The sequence below is a fragment of the Narcine bancroftii genome, chromosome 5 (assembly GCF_036971445.1).
Source record: "Narcine bancroftii isolate sNarBan1 chromosome 5, sNarBan1.hap1, whole genome shotgun sequence".
Classification (NCBI taxonomy): domain Eukaryota; kingdom Metazoa; phylum Chordata; class Chondrichthyes; order Torpediniformes; family Narcinidae; genus Narcine; species Narcine bancroftii.
This window is the reverse complement of record NC_091473.1, coordinates 127766752-127792898: the sequence shown is the minus strand read 5'-3', so window position 1 is coordinate 127792898 and position 26147 is coordinate 127766752. Positions and strand designations below refer to the sequence as shown.

The window sequence follows — 26147 nt, the reverse complement described above, 5'->3', positions numbered from 1 at the left end:
TAATACACATGCAGCTCAGATGTTGTTAACATTATGTCACTCTTTCCAATTAAGGGATTGGCTTAAAATTAAATTTAAAAAGTGCAGAGAAAGCTTGAAATACTTTGATCCAATATTTCTCAAGACTCTGACATGTCCAAATCGCATGAATTAATAAAACATCTCCATTGTTGCATTTATCACAACGAGGAGATACGTCCACATGAAAATTGGAGTTTGATTTTGGATACGTGAGCCCTATGGACTACTTTAAATTGTCAGAGCAGCAAGAAGAGGTATTAACCAATTTGAAAATTACATTCCAAGTTTCTTCAGGAATTAAAAGCTGTAAGCTTTTTAAATTTTATCTGAGGGAGCCTCTCTTATTCCCAACAACATATCATTTTCTTTCATCAAGTCAAGTCACCTCCTTAGTTTTGGTGACATTGAGTGCATCATTCAGCCAAGTTTTCAATCTCCATCCTGTAAGATGATTCATCCCCTTTATACAACCCACGACCGTGGTACTGTCGGCAAATTTGTAGATGGTGTTAATGTCATAGCAAGCTACTCAGTTGTGGGTGTATAATTCATTTGTTTCCAAAAAAGATCCTTTTTGGATTAAGCTGTTTATCAATTTATTGATTTATAGATTATCAATTATGATTTGCACTTGGATTTAAGACCAAATAAGCAAGCAGAGCAAGAGGGTAGGAGTATGATTGAACTGAGGGGTGGGGCAAGGGATTGATTCTAAAACCAGGTAACAAAAAAGGTCAAGTGGAAGGGTAAGAAGAGAAAGGAGGAACATGGTTAGGTGTGAAGGAACAGTCAGATGGCTTGAAAAAGCTCTGATTTATTTGGATCACTTGAAAGCCTGGTGAAATGAGGAAAAGAGTGACATTGCTTCATGTACTACCTATCCACTGGGGCATCAAGCAAATCCTGTCATCCCCATGGCAGAGTATGGAGATTCAGCATTACCTCAAGTGGTCACCTTGGGAGTGGATTCTGAGATGATCTCCTAATAAGCGACATTGAAATATTCAGATGCTGGGGAGGAATGAATGCTGACAACTAGCTGTAAGCAGGGAAACCAAGTCTCCCCAAGTGGTGGTGGCAAATTTTTCAAGATTAAATATCCTGTCAATAAATTTGAGATTTTAGCATGTGGTGAGGCAAACTGTCACTTTATAATTAAAAAAAAATTGTAGATGTCCTTTTAATTGTTGTGGTATTCTTTATTTGCAAAGACCCTATTCAGCTGTAGAAAGTAAGAATTTTGGTGCATGTGTACTATGTACATGACAATAAACTCGTCAATTTTTCTCAAGGACAACATGCATGCAGTGAGGTAGATTAGGTGGATTTTAGATATCAGTTTAGTTGGATGTCACTGTAAGCTTGATATCACACTAGTACATGTTAGGACTGCTATCTGTACTGGAAAAAAAACTCCCTGGTATATCTTTGCAAAGTCATTCGTCTCTCTCCCCAACCTGCTCACCCATAACAACTACATTTATCTAATGCGAAGAATATTTTGGCAATAAAAATCTAATATGTGCTAAATAATAACTCCCTCTTTTTCTCCTGTATCTGTATAACAGAGGCAATGAGTGCGGGTGACAGCCATGAGGAAGGGAGGCTGGTTTACCGTTATGGTGGTGTGCCTGTTGGATCATTCGCACAGCTATTTATAAGGCCATTAGTGCCCAAAATAGCTCATGCTTTGTTCATGGACGTTACTCATGATAATGAATGCTTGATTCAGGTACAACACTTATTATCATTTTTATTAACATTAATACTAATCAACCAAACAGGTTATTTGGAAAATCTTAAAAATTTCCTTTCTTTTCCTATCCCTGGATTATAGAGTTGGTTTTTTTCCAACCATGTGAGTACATGCTATTAGGAAAATGCTCCCATCAGACTAACCTGTGTTTTGATCATTTATACCACTGCATATTAATTTGGTGTTTAAAAATGCTGTTTGGTGAAGTGATTGTGGTTTTTCAGATGATGAGAGTCCTTCCCAAAAATAGCATGTTTCTCAGTTAATGATGGATAGGAGTATGAACTGATGGAAATTACTGAGCATTATGAATTGGGATCAAACGCAGTTCTAACATAGAGTGGATAGTTAAGTTGCTGAATGTCCCAGGATGTTGCTTTTAATATTGGAGCATATTTTCACTTAATTTTAGCAATGAATTGAGAATTGGTTTACAAGTTACTTGAAATAATTTTCTCTTAGATCAGACCTTGATATTGCATGTTCTTTTTTACAGCACCGTTCTGCTCAGGATGCTCTTCCCAGTACAACCATCGTTTCAATGGCTTGCTGTGCCTCAGGAAGTACAGTGGGTTTTGATCACTTGGTACCTCATCAGGTTTGTTTTAAGGATCTAATGTAGAACATAAAATATTTGTATTTTAAAATGTGTCATACAACATCATCGAACATAGAAATCTACAGCACAGTACAGGCCCTTTGGCCAACAGTGTTGTGCTGACATAACCTACTCCACCAACTGCCTAGAATTTCTCTACTGCATATCTCTCCATTTTTCACTGCTCCATGTACCCATCTAATAGTCTTTTAAAAGATCCTATTGTACCTGCCTCGCAGCAGCACTTTTGCTGGTAGCACATTCCATGCACCCACCACTCTCTACGTGGGGTGGGGGGTGGGGGGGGGAGACTTGCCTCTTGCATCCCTCTCTGTACTTCCAAGAACCTTAAAACTATGCCCCCTTGTATTAGCCATTTCAGCTTTGGGGGGGAAGCCTCTGACCATCTACATGATCAATGCCTCTCTCATCATTGTGTACACCTCTGTCGGGTGACCCCACCCCCATTCTCCCTTGCTCCAAGGGAAAATAGACCCGTTCATTCGACTCTTCCTCAGAAGGCATGCTCTCCCATCCAGATATCTTCCATTGATTGGAAATTCACAGCATCTTAACTGTTCTGGACAATCTAACGTAAAAACACATCCAGAAAACCCTCATCAGAACTGACTGCGAAGTGAAAGTTGATTTTGTTTCTCCTTCCACAGACTTAGCTTGAACTGCTGATCACTTCCAGCATGTTTTTTAAATTTAGTTTTCCAGCATCTGTAGTTTTTATTTTCACAAACTGTTCAGGTTAGTTATTTATTTTTAATCTGAATGTTTTGATATCTTCCCTGTAATGAGGTTTATTATCTCTCCATTCTTTCATAAAGAATTGAATATTCATGGCAAAAGGGACAATTTTTTTTCGCCAGATTTATTATTTTATTGATTGGGTCACATAAACACATTTCAAGTCTGACCGTCCTTCATGCCAAGATTTAACTTTTCCACCTCGTTTGGAAAGCAAAAATAATGAAGGTTCTTGTTTCTACAGAAAAATGTATTTTTGTACTCTGCTCTAATGAACCGTGCACATTCACCCTCCAGTGTGGGAAATTCTTCACTACGAAGTTTGAGACAGTATTATGTTGCAATCTTTTCTTTCCCCTAGCCGACCAGAATGAGCCAAATATTCAATTTGGTCTGATTTTATCTTGCACCTTTTCAATCTGTCAAGCCTGTTAAAATATGTTAGTATAAATTTAAACTAATTTTTAAAATTAAATTTAAAAAAATTAGATATATAGAGTATTAACAGGCCCTTTTTGGCCTATGAGTTGCCCATATACCTACACACCCTGCCCCCCCCCCCCCCCAACCATGCGTGGGAGGAAACCAGAGTGCCAGGAGGAAATCCAAGCAGACAGAGGGAGAGCATGCAAACTCCTTGTATACGTCGCTAGATTCAAATCCGGGTCGCTGGCATTGTAATAGTGTTGCGCTAACCATAATCCTAACCTTGTCATGCTAAGTGAGTGCAAATTATTTAAATGTGGCTGTTTAATTGCTTGTGAAGGGCAACCTCTGTGTTAAGTTGCTGATGCTAGGATTTTCTAGAACTGAGTCACAGACTTGATTTCCAAGTATCTTGTGTGTTAGGTTTTTTGCTCTATGTGGGATGCTTCTGGTTTGTGTATGAATTCATAATAGTGTTTGTAAAGTAATGTGTTGTTTTACATTTTTGTTCCGTACCACTAGTTGTCTTCCTCTGGCAATAATGAATACTGCTGAATGGTTGGTTATATTCCAAATTTAAATTCTAATGTTGTCAGCTTAGTTTATTTTAAAACATTGTGCTTTTTTTTCCAAACATCAAGTACAAAACGGTGGCAACTACAATTGTAATTCTAACTATGGGTTCAGAGCGACGATTGCTGGAGTTTAGAAAGGGACTAATAGGGTTGATGGTAATTGGCTGCAAAGTTTAAGACTAGGGTATATTCTCAGGCTTTAAAGGTCAGGCATTTAACAATGAGGTGATGCAAAATATCTTTTCGTATAGGAGTTTGTAAATTTTCACAGATATCTCTCTGAATTCTCAGCTGTTTATATTGAAGATGGAGATTTATAGATTTTTGGAAATGTGGAAGTTATGGAAATCAGATGTGGGACACAGGATCAGCCTGGATAATGATCTGTGTCAATGCAGGCACAAGGAGCTGCATGGTTTGCTCTTGTTTCTATAGCTTGTGAGTAACACAGAAAATAGAGTTTCATTTGACCACATTTTTCAAATTGATGAAAGGTATTTGCTTTAAGATGCAGATACCTTTTCAAAGAAAAGGAGAATTAAGGGTTATGCAGAACAGAAGTATAAATGGAGCTGCGTTTATGGCCATATCAACCATGTCCTTGTTGAATGACAGCGCAGGTTCAAAAGGCCAGATGGTGAATTCTTGCATTCTTATGAATGTTAGCAAGCATGTAGGCAAAGTCTATGAAAAGTATTTCTTTTGAAAATTTGAATATTATTATTGAGTTTAATATTATATAAATAAAACATTGTTCATTTTTAAATTCTGAGAAAACATCTCTATATTCCTAACGGAGGGCTCAGGCCTGAAACGCTGATCGCCTTTTATTTTCTATGGATGCTGCATGACCTGCTGAGTTTTCCCCAAACTTTTGTGTATTGCACTCAACCTCAGCATCTGCAGATTTTCTTGTTTTACATCTGAATGCTGATGAGATGTTTCAGTCTTGCCTTTTGAACATATTAAATGTTATTTGTTTTACTTGTTCCCTATATGACAGTATTATACTAAGTTGTAGTATTAAATTGGAGCATTTAACATATAATGCATCTACTTTGATTTCCTGAATATTGAATTTTGTTTTCTGCCTTCATATATTAATAGATATCTGTGGTTGCAGAAGAGAGACTATATCCAAAATATAATCCTAATGCCGGTCTAGAGTCTGTAGGTGAGCTCAGTGAACAGTGTGGAATCATTGCTGGAAAACGAGCAATTAACTTACTTCACCGTCAACTAGGAGCTCATTCATTCAATCAGGTGCAGAAAATGCAATAATTGATTTAAATATGTTAATTTATAATTGAAAGAGCTCTTGCATCAATATTGAGATTTCTTCAAATGTGCTATGTATTTTAGGTGTACGTGGATCAAGTTGATGAAGACATTGTGGCAGTTACACGACATTGCCCGAATACCCACCAGTCAGTCGTGTCTGTCTCACGTACTGCATTTAGAGATCCAAGAACATCTTACTACAAGTCTGACCTGCCTTCAATGTGCATCCCAGGTAGTGATTCTGTGGTTTTAAAACAAAATAGATTTAATTAGGTCGGCACCATTGACATAGCAGTTAGAACAACACTATTACACAGTGCCAGCATTGTGGGTTCAAATCTGCTGCTGTCTGTAAGGAGCCTGTGTCTGCAAGGGTTTCCTCTGGGTGCTTCAGTTTCACCCCACCTTTCAAAATGTACAGGGGTTGTAGGTTAATTAGGGAATTTGGGTGCCAGAAGGGCCTGTTACTGTGTTGTATATATTACTGTGTTGTTAATTTTGATGATAAATGAAAATAATATTCCCTCCTACGTGGAACTTGGATATGAAACACTTCACTCATAAAACGGGAACTGACTTGGATCATTGAGCTAGATGGGCCTCCAATGTGACTTCAGCTCTTTTGCATCTCTAAGTGGGAGCTTAGTATGTTTCCAATTAAGTAAAGACAGAGAAGATGCTGGAGGAACTCGGCCGGTCCCACAGCGTCCATAGGATGTAAAGATGTAATGTATAACCGACGTTTCGAGCCTGAATGCTTCCTCAATGTATGAGGTAAAAAAGAGCGACTTCTAAATAAGATGCTGCAGAATTTGAATCCACATTTTGTTCTTCTGTCCAGCCAGCATTGGCATCCAGGACTGAGTTAATTCTCAATCAAAGTCGGACCGATTCTGCATCATATAAAGAATATCAAAACTGATTAGAGAAATAGTGATAAAAGGGTCACTCTTTAGTGTTATAAATCTATAATCATTCAAGTGAAAGACAAAAGTCTGCAGACTTTGTTTTTAAAAACTCAGAAATGCTGGAGAAACAGCATCTCTTACAGTGTCCATAGGAGGTAAAGATATATAACAAATGCTTGAGGCCTGCTTTAAGGTACGAGCCAAAAGCATGCAGGCCTGAATATTTCTTTTGATGTGCTTTAAGCTTCGGGCAATGTGCACCTTATTAGGAATACAGGATGCATGTAACAGCAGTGAGCCAAGAATTTGAGCCATTGTATGCTCAAGTAACTAGGTGTTGCTGTGTCAGCCAGTGTGCGTTTTAGAGTCTGGAATTGGGGGTGGGGATGTAGAATGTCTACAGGGTTAATCAGCTCAAAAAACCTTCCTACATCTATCCTATCCATACCTTTCATAATCCTATATGTTACTATAAAATCTCCTCTCATTCTTCTGAACTCGAGCGAATACAATCCTAGACGATTTAATCTTTCATCATAAGTCAACCCCTTCATCCCAGGGATCAACCTAGTTAACCTCCTCTGGACCGTCTCCAAAGCCAGTATATCCTTCCTCAAATATGGAGACCAGAACTGGACACAGTACTCCAGGTGCGGTCTCACCAGTACCTTGTACAGTTGCAACATTACCTCCCTACTCCTGAATTCAATTCTTCTAGCGATGAAGGCCAACATTCCATTTGCCTTCTTAATAACCTGCTGCACCTGCAACCTAACTTTTTGCGATTCATGCACAAGCACTCCCAAGTCTCTCTGCACAACAGCATGCTGTAGTTTTTCACCCTTTAAATAATATTCAGCTCTTTTATTTTTCTTGCCAAAGTGGATAACCTCACACTTACTAACATTGTACTCCATCTGCCAGACCTTTGCCCACTCATCCAGCTTAACTATATCCCTCTGCAGACTCTCCACATCCTCATTACCGTGGTTAGGATTGTGGGGATGGAGGAACGGTGGGAGCATTGTTGGGAATTTTCTAGGTGAGAAAGTGGAGAAAGATGAGGTGGGTGTGTATAAAGAGATTGGATGATCTGGGTTGGGGGGGGGGGGGAAGCAGGAGGAGACCATGAACTGGGCAATTGAGGAAGGGTTGCTATTGATTTTTTTTTTTCAGTAAAAAAACCTCTGCTGAAGTAAAATCAAAACTGTTTGCCCTCATGGCATCCGACAGGAACTCGCTTTCAATAAGGAATCTCTGAATTTAATTCTTCTTCTTTCTTTGGCTTGGCTTCGCGGATGAAGATTTATGGAGGGGTATGTCCACGTCTGCTGCAGGCTCGTTGGTGACTGACAAGTCCGATGCGGGACAGGCAGGCACGGTTGCAGCGATTGCAAGGGAAAATTGGTGGGTTGGGTGTTGGGTTTTTCCTCCTTTGTCTTTTGTCAGTGAGGTGGGCTCTGCGGTCTTCTTCAAAGGAAGTTGCTGCCCGCCGAACTGAGGCACCAAGATGCACGGTTGGAGGCGATATCAGCCCACTGGCGGTGGTCAATGTGGCAGGCACCAAGAGATTTCTTTAAGCAGTCCTTGTACCTCTTCTTTGGTGCACCTCTGTCTCAGTGGCCAGTGGACAGATCGCCATAGAACACTATCTTGGGAAGTCGATGGTCCTCCATTCTGGAGACGTGACCCACCCAGCGCAGTTGGATCTTTAGCAGCGTGGATTCTATGCTTGCGGACTCTGTCAGCTCGAGTACTTCAATGTTGGTGATGAAGTCACTCCAATGAATGTTGAGGATGGAGCAGAGACAACGCTGATGGAAGCGTTCTAGGAGCTGTAGGTGATGCCAGTAGAAGACCCATGATTCAGAGCCGAACAGGAGCGTGGGTATGACAATGGCTCTGTACACGCTGATCTTCGTGTGTTTCTTCAAGTGGTTGTTTTTCCAGACTTTTTTGTGTAGTCTTCCAAAGGCACTATTTGCCTTGACGAGTCTGTTGTCTATCTCATTGTCGATCCTTGCATCAGATGAAATGGTGCAGCCGAGGTAGGTAAACTGGTTGACCGTTTTGAGTTCTGTGTGCCCGATGGAGATGTGGGGGGGCTGGTTGCCATAGTCGGGAGCTGGCTGATGGAGGACCTCGGTTTTCTTCAGGCTGACTTCCAGACCAAACATTTTGGCAGTTTCCGCAAAACAGGACGTCATGTGCTGGAGAGCTGGCTCTGAATGGGCAACTAAAGCGGCATCGTCTGCAAAGAGTGGTTTACGGACAAGTTGCTCTTGTGTCTTGGTGTGAGCTTGCAGGTGCCTCAGATTGAAGAGACTGCCATCCGTGCAGTACCGGATGTAAACAGTGTCTTCATTGTTGAGGTCTTTCATGGCTTGTTTCAGCATCATGCTGAAGAAGATAGTAAAGAGGGTTGGTGCGAGGACGCAGCCTTGCTTCACGCCGTTGTCAATGGAGAAGGGTTCGGAGAGCTCATTGCTGTATCTGACCCTACCTTGTTGGTTTTTGTGCTGTTGGATAACCATGTTGAGGAACTTGGGGGGGGCATCCGAGGCGCTCTAGTATTTGCCAAAGCCCTTTCCTGCTCACGGTGTTGAAGGCTTTGGTGAGATCAACAAAGGTGATGTAGAGTCCTTTGTTTTGTTCTCTGCACTTTTCTTGGCGTTGTCTGAGGGCAAAGACCATGCCAGTAGTTTCTCTGTTTGCGCGAAAGCCACACTGTGATTCTGGGAGGACATTTTTGGCGACACTAGGTATTAGTCCATTAAGGAGTATGCTAGCGAAGATTTTGCCTGCAATGGAGAGCAGCGTGATTCCCCTGTAGTTTGAGCAGTCTGATTTCTCGCCTTTGTTTTTGTACAGGGTGATGATGATGGCATCACGAAGGTCCTGAGGCAGTTTTCCTTGGTCCCAACAAAGCTTGAAAAACTCATGCAGTTTGGCATGCAGAGTTTTGCCGCCAGCCTTCCAAACCTCTGGGGGGATTCCATCCATACCTGCTGCTTTGCCACTTTTCAGTTGCTCAGTTGTCTTTTATGTCTCTTCCCGGGTAAGGATCTCATCCAGCTCTAGACTCAAGGGCTGTTGAGGGAGCTGGAGCAGGGCGGATTCTTGGACTGAGCGCTTGGCACTGAAAAGAGATTGGAACTGTTCTGACCATCGATTGAGGATGGAGATCTTGTTGCTGAGGAGGACTTCGCCATCTGAGCTGTGCAGAGGGCTTTGGACTTGGGGTGAGGGGCCGTACACAGCCTTTAGTGTCTCATAAAAACCCCTGAAGTCGCCAATGTCGGAGCTAAGCTGGGTTCGTTTGGCGAGGCTTGTCCACCACTCATTTTAGATCTCCTGGAGTTTGCGCTGAAGATGGCTGCATGCGAGACGGAAGGCTTGTTTTTCTCTTCTCTGGCCAGGAAGGCTTTGCAAGGTGAGCCTGGTGGGCAGATCGCTTCTTTACCAGCAGCTCCTGGATTTCCTGGTTGTTTTCGTCAAACCAGTCCTTGTTTTTCCTGAAGGAGAAGCCCAGTACCTCTTCAGTGGATTACAGTATGGCCGTTTTCAGCTGATCACAGAGGGTTTCAGGAGACATGTCCGTGAGGCAGTTTGCATTCTCGAGCTTTGCTTGGAGGTTTGCCTGGAAGTTTCCTCTCACTTCGTCTGACTCCAAGTTTCATACATTGAACCTCTTTCTGGGGGCTCCACGGTTCTTGAACTTTGGTTTGAAATGAAGGTTGAGCTTGCAGCGAACAAGCCGGTGGTCAGTGTGGCATTCTGTGCTGGGCATGACCCTGGTGTGGAGCACATCTCATTTGTCTCTTCCTTGCACCAGAACGTAATCCAGGACGTGCCAGTTTTTGGATCGGGGATGCATCCAGGTAGTCTTCAGGCTGTCTCTCTGCTGAAAAAGGTGTTAGTAATGACAAGCCACTGTTCTGCGTAGAACTCCAACAGGAGGCACCCGTTGTCATTGCACTTGCCAACACCATGCTTGCCAAGAATTCCTGGCCAGGTTTCTGAGTCTTTGCCGGCGCGAGCGTTGAAGTCGCCAAGGATGACAATCTTGTCAGCTGTAGGAGTGCGTTGGATGAGGTTGCGCAGATCAGTGTAGAACTTGTCCTTTTCTGCTGGTTCCTCCTGAAGGGTTGGAGCATAGACACTGATGAGAGTGATGCAACGCTTGTTTTGAAGGGGGAGTCGCATGGACATGATCCGGTCAGAGTGGCCTGTTGGGAGGTTTTCGAATTTGGAGGCAATGGAGTTCTTGACCATGAAGCCAACACCAGGTAGGCGTCGTTCAGCCTGAGGCTTGCCAGACCAGTAGAGTGTGTAGCCCGCGCCGTGTTCTTGGAGGCTGCCTACATCTGCAAGGCGGACTTTGCTGAGAGCGGCTATGTCGACGTCGAGTCTGAGGAGTTTATGTGCGATGAGGGCAGACCAACGTTCAGGTCGGTGGCTATCAGCCTTGTCTAGCATGGTTCTGATGTTCCAGCATGCTAGCTTGAGTTTGTGTGCATCTTTTGAGTGGGAGGACGTGGACATGTCCTCGGGCCTGCGCAAAGGAGCTTTTAGGTGGAATGCAGAGTGCGCAGTACTGGCCCCACCCTTTACACCCATGGTTCATGTGCCGTGGCCAAGCAAGCTGGGACGTGGCAGCGAGGTCCTTTGGTCGTAGGTTTTATATCAGAGTGTCCTTCTCCTATGCAGGAGACTTAATTCTTTTATTTTTTTTTCTTTGGCTTGGCTTCGCGGACGAAGATTTATGGAGGGGGTAAAAAGTCCACGTCAGCTGCAGGCTCGTTTGTGGCTGACCAGTCCGATGCGGGACAGGCAGACACGATTGCAGCGGTTGCAAGGGAAAATTGGTTGGTTGGGGTTGGGTGTTGGGTTTTTCCTCCTTTGCCTTTTGTCAGTGAGGTTGGCTCTGCGGTCTTAATACTAATGTATTAAATGAACAGAGAACTCAAATTTCATATTTCATATAATGATTTGTGAACAGCAATGAGATAGTGATGTATAAAACTGTACTTTTGTTCATGATTTATAACTCTGTTCTTGTTTCTTAACTGAATTTACTGAGAAATCAATGCCATTCATCTTTATTACAGGTAAAATAGAAGAGATTGTGATTGAGGCCATGACCATAGAGCGAGAAATTGCTCCATTCAAAAAGGATAAGCATTTTATTAATGGGTTGCCACAATATTCAGTGGATATCAAAGAACATCTGCAGGTAAAGAATGCATTTTCACACAATGATGGTTCAGCACCAGTGGTTGTGATACATGAGGTCTGGAATATTCATCCAGGGGCAAGATTTCAAAGCCTGATTGTGGGGTAGGGTGAAATAATTGAAAGTCCTGTATCAAATCAAATCTGGAACTTAATAGAAAAGTATCACTAATGGTTTAACAATAAAATTGTCAAGTTGTCATTTGAAAACCCAAAAAATGCTAGAGCACTCGGCAGGTCTTGCAGCATCCATAGGAGAAGGACTCAGACCAGAAACATTGGTTATACTGTACATTTTTACCTCTTATGGATGCTGCGAGACCTGCTGAGTTCCTCCAGCATTTTTGTAATCTTTACGGCAAACACAGCATCCGCAGATTTGTATATTTCCCTCAAATTATCATTAAAAACCTATTCTCCTACCGGCCACTACTCCATCATGTGACTCCTCCCGACCCTATTTCTAAGGATGAATGTGTTAGCATTGGAGAGGATCCAGAAGAGGTTTGCGAGAATGATTCCTTGGATGAAAGTGTTAACATACAGGGAACATTAGATGGCTTTGGGCCAATAGACAATAGGAGCTGGAGTAGGCCCTTCGGCCCATCGAGCCAGCACCGCCATTTTACAGATCATGGCTGATCACTACCATCAGTACCCCATTCCAGCCTTATCCCCATAACCCTTAACTCCTTTGCCCACTAGAGTCTTATCTAACTCTCTTTTGAACATAATCAGCAAATCTGCCTCTACCACCCTCTGTGGCAGAGCATTCCACAGATTCATACTTCTCTGGGTAAAAAAATGCTTTCTCATCTCCGTCCTAAAGGGCCTACCCTGTATTCTTAAACTATGCCCTCTAGTCCTCATCTCCCCCATCATTGGGAACAAGTAATCCGACTTCACCCTGTCTATCCCCCTGATGATTTTGTATACCTCAATCATGTCCCCCCTCATCCTTCTAAACTCCATCGGATACATCCAGTTTTTCTAGCCTTTCAGCATATGTCAACCCTGCCATCCCTGGAACTAATCTTGTAAATCTGCGCTGCACACCTTGATAGCTAGTATGTCCTTCCTCAAAATTGGTGACCAGAACTGGATGCAATACTCCAGGTGGGGTCTCACCAGGGCCCTGTACAACTGCAGAAGGGCGTCTCTGTTCCTATACTCCAATCCCCTCTTTATGAAAGCCAACGTGCCATTTGCCTTCTTCACAGCTTTCTGAACCTGCATGCTAGTCTTCAGTGACCGGTGAACAAGTACTCCCAGATCCATTTGCTCCTCCCCACTCCCTAGCTTGTCTCCATTTAAATAATACTCAGCTTTCCTATTATTGCCCCCAAAATGGATAACCTCACATTTGCTTACATTGAACGTCATCTTCCATTCAGCAGCCCACTCCCCCAACCTGTCCAAGTCCCTCTGCATTTTCCTGACATCCTCCTCACACCCCACACCGCCACCCAGTTTCGTGTCATCTGCAAATTTGCTCAAGTTATTAATAATCCCCTCATCCAAATCATTTACATAAATTACAAAAAACTGAGGACCCAATACCGATCCCTGCGGCACTCCACTCGACACATCCTGCCATCCTGAAAAAGACCCACTTACTCCAACCCTTTGTTTCCTATTTCTTAACCAATTTCCTATCCATATCAGCACCTTACCTCCAGTACCATGCTCCCTGATCTTGCCCACTAGACTCCCGTGCGGTACCTTATCAAAGGCCTTCTGGAAGTCCAAATACAGCACATCCAGTGGCTCTCCCAAGTCCACCCTCTTTGTCACATCTTCGAAAAATTCCAGAAGGTTAGTCAAGCATGACTTACCCTTAAGGAATCCATGCTGACTAGCCCTTATACTATTATTTCTGCCTAAGTGTTCTGCTATTACTCCTTTTATGATAGACTCCAATATCTTCCCCACCACCGACGTCAGGCTGACCGGTCTATAATCTCCCGTTTTCTCCTTCCCTCCCTTCTTAAAAATCGGCACCACATCAACCACTCTCCAATCCTCAGGGACCTCCCCCGAATCTATGGAACTTTGGAAAATGTCGACCAGTGCTTCCACAATTTCCATAGCAACTTCTTTAAGCACCCTGGGATGCAGCCCATCAGGCCCTGGGGATTTATCAGCCCTCAGTCCCAACAATTTACTCACAACCTCCTGTTTCTGGATCCGGATATCCATTAGATCCCCTACTTCCCCAGGAAAGTTCTCCAAGTCTCTTGATACCGCATGACCACTACCCCCTAACTGACCATAACCTGTATCCTCCTTGGTGAAGACAGTTGCAAAGTATTTGTTAAATTCCTCAGCCATCTCCTTGTTTCCGGTAATAATTTCACTCTTTTCCATTCTTAAAGGACCAATTTTAGACCGAACCAATTTCTTCCTCTTCACATATTTAAAAAAGCTTTTGCTATCCTCCATTATATTATTTGCTAATTTCCTCTCGTACTTCATTTTCCCCTCTCTTATGACTTTCTTAGTTACCCTCTGATGCTCTTTGAAGGTTTCCCAATCCTCTAACTTCCCACTCCGCTTCGCTATCCTATACTTACTCCCTTTGGATTTGATATTACACTTGATTTCATTACTTAGCCACGGCTGCCATTTGCATCTCCTAGAGCCTTTCCTCCACTTTGGAATAAATTTGTCCTGAAACCTGTGAAAAATGTCCAAAAATACCTGCCATTTTTCCCCAGTTGTCCTCCCAGCTAGTTTATCTTTCCATTTTATTTTGGCTAGCTCTTCCCTCATAGCTGCATAATCCCCTTTATTTAACTGCAGTACAGATGCTTCCGACTTCCTTTCTTTTTTCCCTTTCTAATTGCAGCTCAAAAGTAACCATACCATGGTCACTATTCCCTAATGGCTCCCCTACATCGAGGTCACTTATTAACTCTGCGTCACTGCACAGCACCAAGTCCAGAATCGACTTCCCCCTGGTAGGTTCCTCCACTAGCTGCTCCAAGAAAGTATCTCGTAGACATTCAATAAACTCAGTCTCTTGTGCTCCTGCCCCCGTCTGATATTCCCAGTCCACCTTCATGTTAAAGTCCCCCATAACTACTGTATTGCTACCACTTTGACATGCCACTCTTAATTCCTGATTTATACTTCTACTGATATCTAAGCTACTTTTCGGAGGCCTGTAAATGACCCCCATTATGGTCCTCATGCCTTTACAATTTCTTAATTCTATCCAAACAGACTCTACCCCACCTGTTTCAATGTCTTTCCTTTCAAATGCCTGAATTTCATTTCTTACCAACAGAGCTACCCCACCTCCTCTTCCTAACTTTCTGTCTTTTCTATAGGACGTGTACCCTGGAACATTTATTTCCCAATCCTGCCCTTCCCGCAGCCATGTCTCCGTTACTCCGACAATATCATAACCTCCCATTGCCATTTGTGCCTCAAGCTCATCCATTTTATTCCTTACACTCCGTGCATTCATACACAATACCTTGAGACCATATCTCCTTTCTCCCTCCACCTTTGTTCTCGATGCACTTGCCCCTACTCTCCTATTCTTTTTAGTTCCCTTTTTCCTTATTGTTTCACCATCTAACGGAAACACCCCTATATTCACTCTCCTATCTGCTTCCCTATCAGTCCTGTTCCCTCCCCCCTGCCAAATTAGTTTAAATCAAATCTGACAGCATTTTTTAAACCAAACTGCCAGTATATTGGCCCCCATTGCATTCAGGTGTAAACCATCCCTCCTGTAGAGGTCTTGTCTTCCCCAGAAGAGATCCCAATGGTCAATGAACCTGAATCCCTGCACTTTGCACCATTCCTCCAGCCACACATTTAACCTCCTGATTTTATTATTTTTGCCCCCACCCATGTACAGCACAGGTAGCAGCCCCAAGATTAACATCCTGGAGGTTCTGCTTCTTAACCTCCTTCCGAGCTCATGGTAGTCCCTCTTCAGGTTCTCCTCCTTCATCTTATCCACGTCATTTGTACTCGCTGGAATTTAGAAAGCTGAGGTGGAAACTCATAAAAATATTTTTTAATATTGAAAGGGCCTTGTGGAGAAGATCTTCCCAATCATGGGAGTCTGACCCCTGAGGTTACGGCCCCAGAATAAAAGGACATCTTTTCAAAACTGAGAAGGGAAGTTTCTTCAGTCAGAGGATTGTGCATCCGTGCAATTTGTTGCCACAGTTGACTCTGGATGCCAAGTCATTGGGTATATTTAAAGCAGAGATTGACAGGTTCTTGATTAGTTAAAAGGCATCAAAGGACAAGGGGAGATGTCTGGAGAACTGGGTTGGAAAAAAAATGTATTGGGTATATGGAGTGGTGAAGCAGATTCGTTGGGCTGAATGCCTTAATTCTGCTCCTGTCAGTCTTTTTGAGTATCTAAGACATTGAAAAGATGTTGAGTGTCCTTTGACAACTCGCCATTGAACCAAGATTATTGAGATGATAGAGTGTTGGTGTCTTGGGATGATGTCCAACCTTTCTCTTTCTGTCGGAGCCTTGTGTACCTTTGGCCTGCATTTTAGTTCTGAGAGGTTTTGCTTGTCCAGCCTCTTTGATCTCTAAAGTTTATTTACTTAAGAACTAATTTTGTGTTCATTTTCCAGTTAAGTGAGAGCAGAATTGTTAAAGCAAAAGTCACATCTAAAGGTCACAGTGAATATGTTTTTGAAATTAAGTTTGAAAACTTTCCTCCTGGCAGCATCATTATTTTCCGGTAAGTCAAGTTCTTGTGTATTTGAGTGACTAAAAAGCAATTGATTTCAGAAATTTAAATTTATATCATTACCTAGTTTCGATAAAACATTCCGTCTTTACTGCACACTTGTCTTACAGAGTGAGTCTAGATCCAGAGGCCCAGCAAGCAGTTGGAATGCTCCGTTATCATCTTAGCCAGTTTAACCCTTTTTACAAAGCCGGCAGCATTATTGACAAGAAAGCTCCACCAGAACTGGCTCAGTCATTTAAATCGTGAGTTTTTTTTGTGGGAGATAAGAATATTGTTGTTGATAAGTGAACATTTTCCAATTTAAAAAAAAAATGAAAACTTCATGTTTTATTCAGAAGAAATAGTCAAACTTGTAAGTAATATTTTATCAGCACCTTTTCAATTGTCACTTTAAAGCTTCTGAGTTACAAATAAGAACATGGTTGAAATAGAAAGACTAGGGGTCAACACTTAAACAGATTTATCGACATTCTTTTTTAGATTTGTAGGGCACTGGAACTTTTGGTACAAATTTCTATTTGTCTACTAATTCATAAAGTTTCCGTTGTAGCAGTCCGGCCTGTCCCCCATATTCAAGGGGCCAAATCGCCACAGCACACAACCGACACACAACAGTGCAGAGACGGTCTCCTCACTAAGCCAGGGTTAAAGAGTGGACCGTGAGGAACAAGTGCCACTCCTGAGACTGGGTGCTAACGTCATTCCCATGAGCCAGTGTGGCGGGTGGGGGTTTCGCAGTATTGTTTTTGTAGCGCGGTCTGTTTGAATAAAGAGTCAGTTACGGGTTCACTCAGCTCGGTGCAGACATGTTCCTTTCTTTTCGCAGCACCACCATATCGTGGGTTCTACAGTGGTGACCCCGCATAGGTTTCAACAGTTTGAGACCTACCGAGCACGCAGCAGCATGGACCCTACCGATTTTTCAGCGGCTCTTGAAGTTGCCGGAGATGAACTTGCCGCAGTCGCGGCCATTTCTGCTCCTGCCCCAGCTACGGTAAAAGCCATGGGCATCCACTTGCCGCCATTTTGGGCCAACCAGCCACGCAGTTGGCTGTGGCGAGCTGAGGCACAGTTCGTTTTAAGAGGCTTAACAGCTGAAGACACCAAAGTCTGGCGCATTGTCAGCACCCTGGATCCAATTGCAGCAGCAAGAGTCAGCCCTTTTATGAACCACCCACCCATGGACTGGAAGTGTACCCTCTTTCATCGGTTCTTACTGGACTTTCACATACTTAACTCACAGGGCCTAGGGGATTCCAACCCCTCTGACCTTGTGCAGGAGCTAGTGGCATTAACAGACAGATGCACCAAGTTTCCTGTTTGAAGCCCTATTCTTGTCGAAGTTGCCAGTCCAAGTTCCTCCAGCCATCTCTAATATGGACTTTGTTCACCCACACCTCGTGGCCAGGGAAGTGGACCAGCTTTTCCAAACCCCCTCAGCTGGACTCAATCCATGTCCAGCCTATTTGTGTGGTGGGTGCTACCACACCAGCAGAGGACTACTCAGTCCCCCTTCCTGTTCAGATGCAGTGTGGTGACTGTCCTGACAAGGCTACTGGTTACTGCTACTGCCATCATCGATGGGACCGTAATGCCCGACATTGCGTCTCCTCCCTACCCCCCAGTAATTTCCCAGGATCCACACCCGACTAGACGCCAGGAAACAAGCAAGATATCCATTGTTAGTGGCCTCGGCGGTTGGCACCAATAAAGGCCTCCTGTACCTACGAGATCTGAAGACTGGATGAATGTTCCTCACGAAATTGGTGCCGAGATCAGCCCCTACACCGTTAACTTTTATTTTAAAATGCATGTATCCTGTAACCAAATATAAATATTTTGCAATAATTTATATCTTAATTTTACATATTTAGATTTCAGGTCTATTGTCAGAATATAGTTGCCTAACCTTTTATTTGGATTGTCGGGACTGGGCACCTGCCATTGTTCAGAATCTTCCAGATTTCAGAATCATTTTAAAATGGGGTTCCCTTTTAACCAAAAGTGATATTTCAAAATCGCACAAAATGGGGTGTGGGGTGTTAAATGAATTTATATAAATAAAGACCATGATATCACTAGCATTTTTTTTAAGTAAAACTTCAGAATAAAACTGGCTCATGCATCTCAAACAGTCCAAATGCAGTAAACGCACATTACAGCTCACTCAAACATTGCATCAGAATAAACTCATTTTAAAGACTTCCATGAGTTCCCATCGGGGACTCTGCAGCTCTCTTTGCCATGAAAGTTGCCTCCAAATGTAACTGAGTTTTAAAAATGTTGTGCAAATATTCTCCATTTTCAAAGGGAGACACCCCCCCCACCCCCCACCAACCTCGGTCTCTCAAGTCCTCCCCCCCTCGGCCTCCCAAGTCATCCCCACACGGCTTCGTTGCGGGAATTTTCTGATAAGTTCCCATTATATATTGGCGGTGTAAAAAGCATATTTGATGAGCAGATGTCATCTACTGTAAAAAGTAATAGTTTTGTTGCCAGTGCTTGGAAACCTGGATAAAAGGTTAAGCACCTGCATCACATACAACCCTGTGATTCTTTTTTTTCTGCAGGCTCAGCAGAATTACCACTAATTGGTAGCGCAAACGTGAACTGTAGACCGCGTAAACATGTAAACAATAAAAAAACTAAACAGATAATGAATGTAAATAAATTGCAATACAGAGAAAGAACAAAAAAAATCAATAAAATGTGTGAGTCCTTGAGTGAGTCTCTGATTGAGATTTTCGTTAAGGAGTCTAGTAGCAGCTCTTCCTGAATCTGGTGGTACAAACCTTGTGGTGCCTATACCTCTTTTCTGATGGCAGCGTGTGCTGGGTGGTGTGGGTCTTTAATGATCGCTGTTGCCCTCTGACAGTAGCATTTCCTGTAGATGAAGTGGGGAGGGTTTTGCCTGTGATGTCCTGGACAGCGTCCACTACCTTTTGGAGGGCTCTACGCTCAGGGGTATTGGTGTTGCATATCAGTCCGTGATACATCTGGTCAGCACATTTTCTACCACCCCTCAGTAGAAATTTGCCAGGGTTTATGGTGTCGTAGCAAACCTCCGCAAACTCCTGAGGAAGTAGAGGTACTGACATGGTTTCTTAATTATGCCATTGGTGCGTTGGATCCAGGAAAGATCCTCTGAGATAGTGACTTCCAAGAACAAATTTGCTCAACCTCTCCACTTCTGATTTCCCCCACCCCAATGATCATTGAATTTTATACATCTGGCTTTCCTTTCCTGAAGTCAACAATCCGCTCCGTAGTTTTGGTGATATTGAGTGCAAGGTTGTTATTGGTGCATCATTTAGACAAGTTTTCAATCTTCCTCCTGTATGCCGACTCATCATCCCTTTTTATACAACCCACTACAATGCTAGTTAACGGTTCACAACTAATGGTATCTATGCAGTCATTATCCAATAGAAAGATTAAAGGGATAGGCTAGATTAAACATTGCTCCGTCAATGCATCCTAAGCATACAGTATGTGAGACCTTATTTGTGAATAAAGCCATTGAAGTTTAGAATTGAAAAACCCTTGAATCTTATGGTTATTATTTTTAATATAGATTTTCTAATATAGCTGATATTTTTCTAATAAACTTACTAATTCATCAAATAGCTTCTGTCAGTGCAGGATTGGTTAGAAAAATGGTCTATTTTTCAATATTTATTTAAGGAGATAATTTTGTTTTTCCTTTTAAAAAAAGGAAAATGGATGCTAAATTATGATGACCAGACCATTTTTGCACGTTTTGAAGTATAATCAGAAATCTAATTCTTTTTAATGTTTTTTTTAAGGCTTCTTCCCAAAAAAAGTGGATCCTTGATTTTTGTTGATCATTTTTTAAATGCAGGAAAAATACTTGAAATGCAATGCAGTTATAAAGCAGAAAGTTTTAAAATTTTTATCCTGGCCCCCGAGTCTTTCAAGCATTTTTTTTAATCTGATTTCCATCATCCTCCTTATGTATTTGTCTAACGCTTTAGTAGTTAGAGCACTAGTCTTGTTAACTAGGGGTCGCGAGTCGCTGGGGCTTCATTTCTGTGAGGGGCGCTGGACAAAGTGGCCATAAGGCAGACAAAAGTTGAAGAATTTAATGTATGTTACATTCTAAATATAGTGATACGTGACAATAATGGAACCTTTTATTTTAATGTTAAAATAAAAACTTCAAACTGACACTCCAGAGTTTCTTCATTTCAAATTGTACCTTATCAATATGAATAGTATATTTTTTTGAAGTTGCAATGCTATTTATAAATTATTGTATTTTGTATGTTTTTTTTTTCAATTAATAGAGTTGCTGCCAACCTTACATTGGCTGACCTTAATATGTTGCTATATCGATGTGATTGTGAAGAACAGGAAGATGGAGGTGGCTGCTATTTTATTTCAAATTTTGGACCCTTGAAATATGCAGGTTTGCAAGGTATGTGGATCTAGTTTACATTTATATAAGTATTTGGACCAAATCAAATTAATAGGTCAACTAAATATTGTTATTCCCATTTTTGTTTCGATTAGATTATCAAATATTTTTGTTGGTTTTTTTTTCAATTTTGTTTTGATAAGCAAGGATAGAATCATTCACATATTGATTAGGAATTAGATATATTGTGTTTTATGGTTGAATGAGAAATGTTTAATGCCTTCATTGCCAAATTATAAACATGACCCTGATGGAACCAAATTTTAAGGCAACTGTGTTGAGTGCTGGTGTGTCGTGTCCTCTTTGAAAAGAACTATGCCAGTGCAGCATGTTTTGCCCAGCACCAGCGATCAGGACCAGTGTTTGAATCCCACTGTCTGTAAGGAGTTTGTAGTTCTATCCGTGTCAACGTGGGTTTTCCCCGGGGGTTCCAGTTTCCTCCCACCATTCGAAATGAACCGAGGGTGAAGGTTAATTGGGTGTTTTAAAAAAAAACAAAAACCCGAGGACTGTTGCCTGAAATCGGAGAATTCAATGTCATGTAGTTGGGTTGCACACGACCAAAGCAGAATATGAGATGCTGTTCATATTTGGCCTCGCCCTTACAGCTGAAGATGCAGAGGTTAGAGGGCTTGGCCTACTTCCAACACTTCTCTCTCATTTCTGAATTTTTCTATCTTGGGAGTCAAACTATCCACTGAGATTTTCTACAAACTCACTGATTCCCACATCTACCAAGACTACACCTTCTCCCACTCTGTCCCTTGAAGGAACGTCATTCATTTCTTTGTTTCTCCATTTCTGCTGTATTTTTCCCAAGGTGAGGCTTTCCACGTCAGGACTTCTAAAATTACTTCCTTCTCCAGGAAATGTAGTTTTCCCTCTCCCCTGCCTCCCCCACTGTTGTTCACCCATATGTCCTCCATTTCAGGCATTTCTGCTCTCTCCCTGCTTCCCTCCCCCAAACAGAACAGAAGGGTTAGTGTTCCCTTGGGCTTTACCTTTTGCCCCACCAGTTCCCATATCCAGCACATAATTCTTTGACGTTCCTCCAGTGACAAAGCAATCCCAGTGCCAGTCACTTATTTCCTTCCCTTCGCTTTCCTGCATTCTATAAAGTAATCCCACTACTGATACATCCAAAGGACTCCAAAACCCTGCAGCAATAGATATTCATCATGACAAATGGTTATTTAAACAAAAGTTGTATTTAATTAACTGTAAACATGAAAATAGAATTAAACTTTAACTTATCTCTATTTTCTTAACTAACCCAAATGAACCCCCTTCTAATTCTAATCGCACATGTATGATGTGTGTGTAAATTTAAGAAAAGTTCTTTGGTTCACAGTTTAATCTCACTTCTTCTTCCAAGTTCTCTGGATGCAGGCAATTCTTATACTGTGCACAGAATTTAACATGTATAAAGTTCACTAAGCTTTGATGCTTGAAAGGTAAATGTTTACCGCTCAGGAAGGTTCTTGTAGGGTTTGCAGAGAGATTTGTTGTTCCAGGATTTCCACAATTGAGATTGCACGATTTGTCACCTAAGGTCTCACTGATGAAACTTGCCCCATCAGGGTTCTCCAGATAGTAACCTCTTTCTTTCAGGCCACCATAGAGTTCAGTTCTGTTCCCCTTATTCCAAGAGAAACATCAGATAGGTAGCACGTTCAGCCATCCACTGCTCTGGAGCTTTCAGTTTCCCACCAGCTTTTCCTGGCTTGTTTCAGCCGTGACTGTTCAGTCTCTTTTCAGTGTCACACACACTAGCTGAGAGAGCTTGTTGAGATTAGTCTTCATTCTCTCTCTCTCTCTCTCTCTCTCTCTCTCTCTCTCTCTCCTCTCTCTCCTCTCTCTCCTCTCTCTCCCCTCTCTCCCCTCTCTCCCCTCTCTCCCCTCTCTCCCCTCTCTCCCCTCTCTCCCCTCTCTCCCCTCTCTCCCCTCTCTCCCCTCTCTCCCCTCTCTCCCCTCTCTCCCCTCTCTCCCCTCTCTCCCCTCTCTCCCCTCTCTCCCCTCTCTCCCCTCTCTCCCCTCTCTCCCCTCTCTCCCCTCTCTCCCCTCTCTCCCCTCTCTCCCCTCTCTCCCCTCTCTCCCCTCTCTCCCCTCTCTCCCCTCTCTCCCCTCTCTCCCCTCTCTCCCCTCTCTCCCCTCTCTCCCCTCTCTCCCCTCCCCTCTCTCCCCTCCCCTCTCTCCCCTCCCCTCTCTCCCCTCCCCTCTCTCCCCTCCCCTCTCTCCCCTCCCCTCTCTCCCCTCCCCTCTCTCCCCTCCCCTCTCTCCCCTCCCCTCTCTCCCCTCCCCTCTCTCCCCTCCCCTCTCTCCCCTCCCCTCTCTCCCCTCCCCTCTCTCCCCTCCCCTCTCTCCCCTCCCCTCTCTCCCCTCCCCTCTCTCCCCTCCCCTCTCTCCCCTCCCCTCTCTCCCCTCCCCTCTCTCCCCTCCCCTCTCTCCCCTCCCCTCTCTCCCCTCCCCTCTCTCCCCTCCCCTCTCTCCCCTCCCCTCTCTCCCCTCCCCTCTCTCCCCTCCCCTCTCTCCCCCTCCCCGCTCTCCCTCTCTCCCCCTCCCTCCGCTCTCCCCCTCCCCCCGCTCTCCCCCTCCCCCCGCTCTCCCCCTCCCCCCGCTCTCCCCCTCCCCCCGCTCTCCCCCTCCCTCCGCTCTCCCCCTCCCCCCGCTCTCCCCCTCCCCCCGCTCCCTCCCCCCGCTCCCTCCCCCCGCTCCCTCCCCCCGCTCCCTCCCCCCGCTCCCTCCCCCCGCTCCCTCCCCCCGCTCCCTCCCCCCGCTCCCTCCCCCCGCTCCCTCCCCCCGCTCCCTCCCCCCGCTCCCTCCCCCCGCTCCCTCCCCCCGCTCCCTCCCCCCGCTCCCTCCCCCCGCTCCCTCCCCCCGCTCCCTCCCCCCGCTCCCTCCCCCCGCTCCCTCCCCCCGCTCCCCCCTCCCCCGCTCCCCCCTCCCCCGCTCCCCCGCTCCCCCCTCCCCCGCTCCCCCGCTCCCCCCTCCCCCCGCTCCCTCCTCCCCCCGCTCCCTCCTCCCCCCGCTCCCTCCTCCCCCCGCTACCTCCTCCCCCCGCTACCTCCTCCCCCCGCTCCCTCCTCCCCCCGCTCCCTCCTCCCCCCGCTCCCTCCTCCCCCCGCTCCCTCCTCCCCCCGCTCCCTCCTCCCCCCGCTCCCTCCTCCCCCCGCTCCCTCCTCCCCCCGCTCCCTCCTCCCCCCGCTCCCTCCTCCCCCCGCTCCCTCCTCCCCCCGCTCCCTCCTCCCCCCGCTCCCTCCTCCCCCCGCTCCCTCCTCCCCCCGCTCCCTCCTCCCCCCGCTCCCCCCTCCCCCCGCTCCCCCCTCCGCCCGCTCCCCCCTCCGCCCGCTCCCCCCTCCGCCCGCTCCCCCCTCCCCCCGCTCCCCCCTCCCCCCGCTCCCCCCTCCCCCCGCTCCCCCCTCCCCCCGCTCCCCCCTCCCCCCGCTCCCCCTCCCCCCGCTCCCCCCTCCCCCCGCTCCCCCCTCCCCCCGCTCCCTCCTCCCCCCGCTCCCTCCTCCCCCCTCCCCCCGCTCCCCCCTCCCCCCCTCCCCCCTCCCCCCCTCCCCCCCTCCCCCCTCCCCCCCTCCCCCCTCCCCCTCCCCCCGCTCCCTCCCCCCGCTCCCTCCCCCCGCTCCCTCCCCCCGCTCCCTCCCCCCGCTCCCTCCCCCCGCTCCCTCCCCCCGCTCCCTCCCCCCGCTCCCTCCCCCCGCTCCCTCCCCCCGCTCCCTCCCCCCGCTCCCTCCCCCCGCTCCCTCCCCCCGCTCCCTCCCCCCGCTCCCTCCCCCCGCTCCCTCCCCCCGCTCCCTCCCCCCGCTCCCTCCCCCCGCTCCCTCCCCCCGCTCCCTCCCCCCGCTCCCTCCCCCCGCTCCCTCCCCCCGCTCCCTCCCCCCGCTCCCTCCCCCCGCTCCCTCCCCCCGCTCCCTCCCCCCGCTCCCTCCCCCCGCTCCCTCCCCCCGCTCCCTCCCCCCGCTCCCTCCCCCCGCTCCCTCCCCCCGCTCCCTCCCCCCGCTCCCTCCCCCCGCTCCCTCCCCCCGCTCCCTCCCCCCGCTCCCTCCCCCCGCTCCCTCCCCCCGCTCCCTCCCCCCGCTCCCTCCCCCCGCTCCCTCCCCCCGCTCCCTCCCCCCGCTCCCTCCCCCCGCTCCCTCCCCCCGCTCCCTCCCCCCGCTCCCTCCCCCCGCTCCCTCCCCCCGCTCCCTCCCCCCGCTCCCTCCCCCCGCTCCCTCCCCCGCTCCCTCCCCCCGCTCCCTCCCCCCGCTCCCTCCCCCCGCTCCCTCCCCCCGCTCCCTCCCCCCGCTCCCTCCCCCCGCTCCCTCCCCCCGCTCCCTCCCCCCGCTCCCTCCCCCCGCTCCCTCCCCCCGCTCCCTCCCCCCGCTCCCTCCCCCCGCTCCCTCCCCCCGCTCCCTCCCCCCGCTCCCTCCCCCCGCTCCCTCCCCCCGCTCCCTCCCCCCGCTCCCTCCCCCCGCTCCCTCCCCCCGCTCCCTCCCCCCGCTCCCTCCCCCCGCTCCCTCCCCCCGCTCCCTCCCCCCGCTCCCTCCCCCCGCTCCCTCCCCCCGCTCCCTCCCCCCGCTCCCTCCCCCCGCTCCCTCCCCCCGAAATGTGAATAGCATTCTTCATAGTTTTCGCAATCTTCCTGAATATGAATTCTTCAGCCTTTCAAATAAAATCTATTTTAAAATGTGTATGTAACCTACTGTAATCTTAACAAATTCCTCCCAATATTTATCCATTACTCTACCAATCACTTCTTTTCCTCCTACCCCTTTCTGCATTCTACCTCCTATAAAATAATCTCACTACCAGTCACATTTTCCTCTCCCTACCTCGTTTTGCATTCCACAGAAAACCACTCTCTCAGTCACTCCCTGGTTCACTCATTCCTCCCGACCTACTCTTACCCCTTCCATGGAACTTTTCCTTGCACCTCCTCTCTCGCTTCCAGGGACGTAAAGAGCCTTTCCAAGTGATGCAGAGATTCATAAGCATGTCCTTCAACCCTGAGTATTGCATTTAGTGTTCCTGATATGACCTCTATGTCAGTAAGACCAACCAATTTTTTTTGCTGAGCTCCTGCACTCTGTCCAATATGGGAAGCTGGAGCTCCCAGTTGCAAGCCATCTCCACATTTACCTGTTTTGTTTGGCAAGTCTACAACCAATGGCATGAACATTTTAAATTCTCAATTTCCTGTTCCTCTGTCCCTTCCTCTCTCCTTCTGACCACGAAGGTCCTCTCATATGCTCTATTCTTTGCAAAAACATGCTCCCTTTAATTACCCAGTTTCTTTCATTTCTCCAACTATTCCATTTGCCTATTACTTACAGTCCCCCGTCTGTGTTCCTTATCTCCTACTGTTCCCATCTGCCCACCATCTTTGGTTCCACACTTCACTTTCCTCACTAATCAGATTCCATAATCTGT

At 46.2% G+C, this 26147-nt stretch overlaps 1 protein-coding gene across 1 annotated transcript in view; it reads left to right on the top strand.

Moving 5' to 3' along the window:
* The window catches only part of LOC138765335 (glycogen debranching enzyme-like), a 79833-nt gene that overhangs the window by 25596 nt on the left and 28090 nt on the right, over nt 1–26147 (top strand). The window contains 8 exon segments of the mRNA XM_069942377.1: nt 1590–1753; nt 2274–2375; nt 5240–5395; nt 5495–5645; nt 11433–11557; nt 16170–16279; nt 16399–16533; nt 20599–20729. Of these exon segments, the coding sequence (XP_069798478.1) occupies nt 1590–1753; nt 2274–2375; nt 5240–5395; nt 5495–5645; nt 11433–11557; nt 16170–16279; nt 16399–16533; nt 20599–20729 (1074 nt within the window).